The sequence below is a fragment of the Beta vulgaris genome, chromosome 3 (assembly GCF_026745355.1).
Source record: "Beta vulgaris subsp. vulgaris cultivar EL10 chromosome 3, EL10.2, whole genome shotgun sequence".
Classification (NCBI taxonomy): Eukaryota; Viridiplantae; Streptophyta; class Magnoliopsida; order Caryophyllales; family Amaranthaceae; genus Beta; species Beta vulgaris.
In genome coordinates, this window is record NC_079204.1 from 43,966,365 (window position 1) to 43,968,258 (window position 1,894).

Below are 1,894 nucleotides of genomic sequence, written 5' to 3' on the forward strand. Positions count from 1 at the left end.
TCCCATTATTGTGTATATATATATATATATATATATGTACCCCATGAGGTGAATAATAAGAATGATATTCTCCCTCATCTTTTCTTCTCAATACTCTATAATCCTCTCAATTTTATAACACGTTATCAGCACCATTGTCTAACTAGAGCTATTCGTTTTTGCTCAATCAGTGTTACTAAGTAATTGTTTGAATATCAGTGATTTTTGTCTGTCATTCTAGCATTTTCTTCAAACTACTTGTGTTAGTATGCTTTCTAAATTATAAAGTTGCAGTCATTGTCAATGAAAATCTGAAGACTTGTAGAATATATAAAGAAGCATAGCTTCTCTAACCAAACTACAAGATGGCCAGTGTAAGATATAACTACAATTTTGTGAGGCAAACTGCTTTCATAATGCGAGAATCTGGAGAATAAGTATATAATATAAATGGGCTCGGACGTTATTGTATGTTTTAATTCTATTACTAATCTCAACCATAATTGCAACTGAGCATTATTAAACACGTTTGATTCATTAATAGTGGTTTTCCATATAGTATATGTTTATTGGATCCTATTTAATTTCATCTTGCAATATTATTTTGTATAGTGAATTATGTCAAATCTCGCGAAACTTGAATTTGTGGCTCTTGATATTACTGGAAAGAACTATTTATCATGGGTATTAGATGCTGAAATCCATTTGGCTGCAAAGGGTCTTGGTAATACTATCACAGCCGAAAATAATGAATTGGATCAAGATAAGGCCAAAGCTATGATATTCCTTCGCCATCACCTTTATGAGGCTCTAAAGAATGAATATTTAACTGTTAAAGACCCAGAGGTGCTTTGGAGTAATTTAAAGGAAAGATATGACCACCAGAAAATTGTGATACTTCCCTTAGCTCGTTATGAATGGCTAAATTTAACACTGCAAGATTGTAAATCTATCAGTAATTACAACTCAGCCATGTTCAGAATAACCTCTAAACTGAAACTGTGGGGAAAAAATAACTGATGATGAGATGTTGGAAAAGACTTTCACCACCTTTCACAAAGATAATCTCCTTCTAAGCAAACAATATCGTGAAAAGGGTTTTAAGAAATACTCTGAACTCATACTTTGTCTACTTGTGGCTAAACAAAATGACGAGCTATTATTAAAAAACCACGAGTTACGACCTACTGGTTCTGCACCATTCCTTGAAGTGAATGCTGCATCCCATGATGGAAAGACAATAAATAATAAAGACCATGCAGTAGCAGTGGTCGAGGCCGTGGTAGAGGTCGTGGCCGTGGAAGAGGATATAAACCTGCTAGAGGTCGAGGTGGTTATGGACCTAGTGGAGGTCGAGGTGGTTATGGACCTAGAAGAGGTCGAGGTGGTCACTCCAAGAACTCCTATTCTCACCAGAAGTGGGACAATAAAAATGGTACCAAACACGAGAAGGATAATGCGACCAATGTGTGCTACCCTTATGGAGGAAATGGTCATTGGTCTCGTGTATGTCGTACCCCAAAGCATCTTATTGATCTCTACCAGCAATCATTGAAGGAAAAAGGAAAGAAGGTAGAGACAAATCTTGTGTTCGAGGATGGTGACGGTGATTTTGATCATGACAATGCAACGCACTTGGAAGTTGCTGATTTCTTCACCACCCCCGAAGGGAATAATTGATATTTGAGAGACATGAACTTTGATCTTTTAAGAATAAAACTCTCATAGTTTATGTTTATTAATCTATTTGCATTATGGACTTTACTACCATATTTTGACATCAATTTATGACTTGATGGACTTTGTTTGGTTTAAACTTCTCAATAAGTTTTTTTTATTATTAGTTTGTGATTTTATCTTATTTTTTTTAATTTCTTTGAAGATCATGAGTACTCAAGCTCAATTAACATTAAGA

General features: G+C 35.0%; 1 protein-coding gene across 1 annotated transcript; it reads left to right on the plus strand.

The window, feature by feature from the left end:
* Positions 1 to 597: 597 nt before the first annotated feature.
* Positions 598 to 1,659, plus strand: LOC125495694 (uncharacterized). The gene is made up of 2 exons (XM_048640488.1): positions 598 to 953; positions 1,233 to 1,659. The coding sequence occupies exons 1-2, from the start codon at positions 598 to 600 to the stop codon at positions 1,657 to 1,659; spliced, it is 783 nt and encodes a 260-aa protein (XP_048496445.1).
* Positions 1,660 to 1,894: the final 235 nt, after the last annotated feature.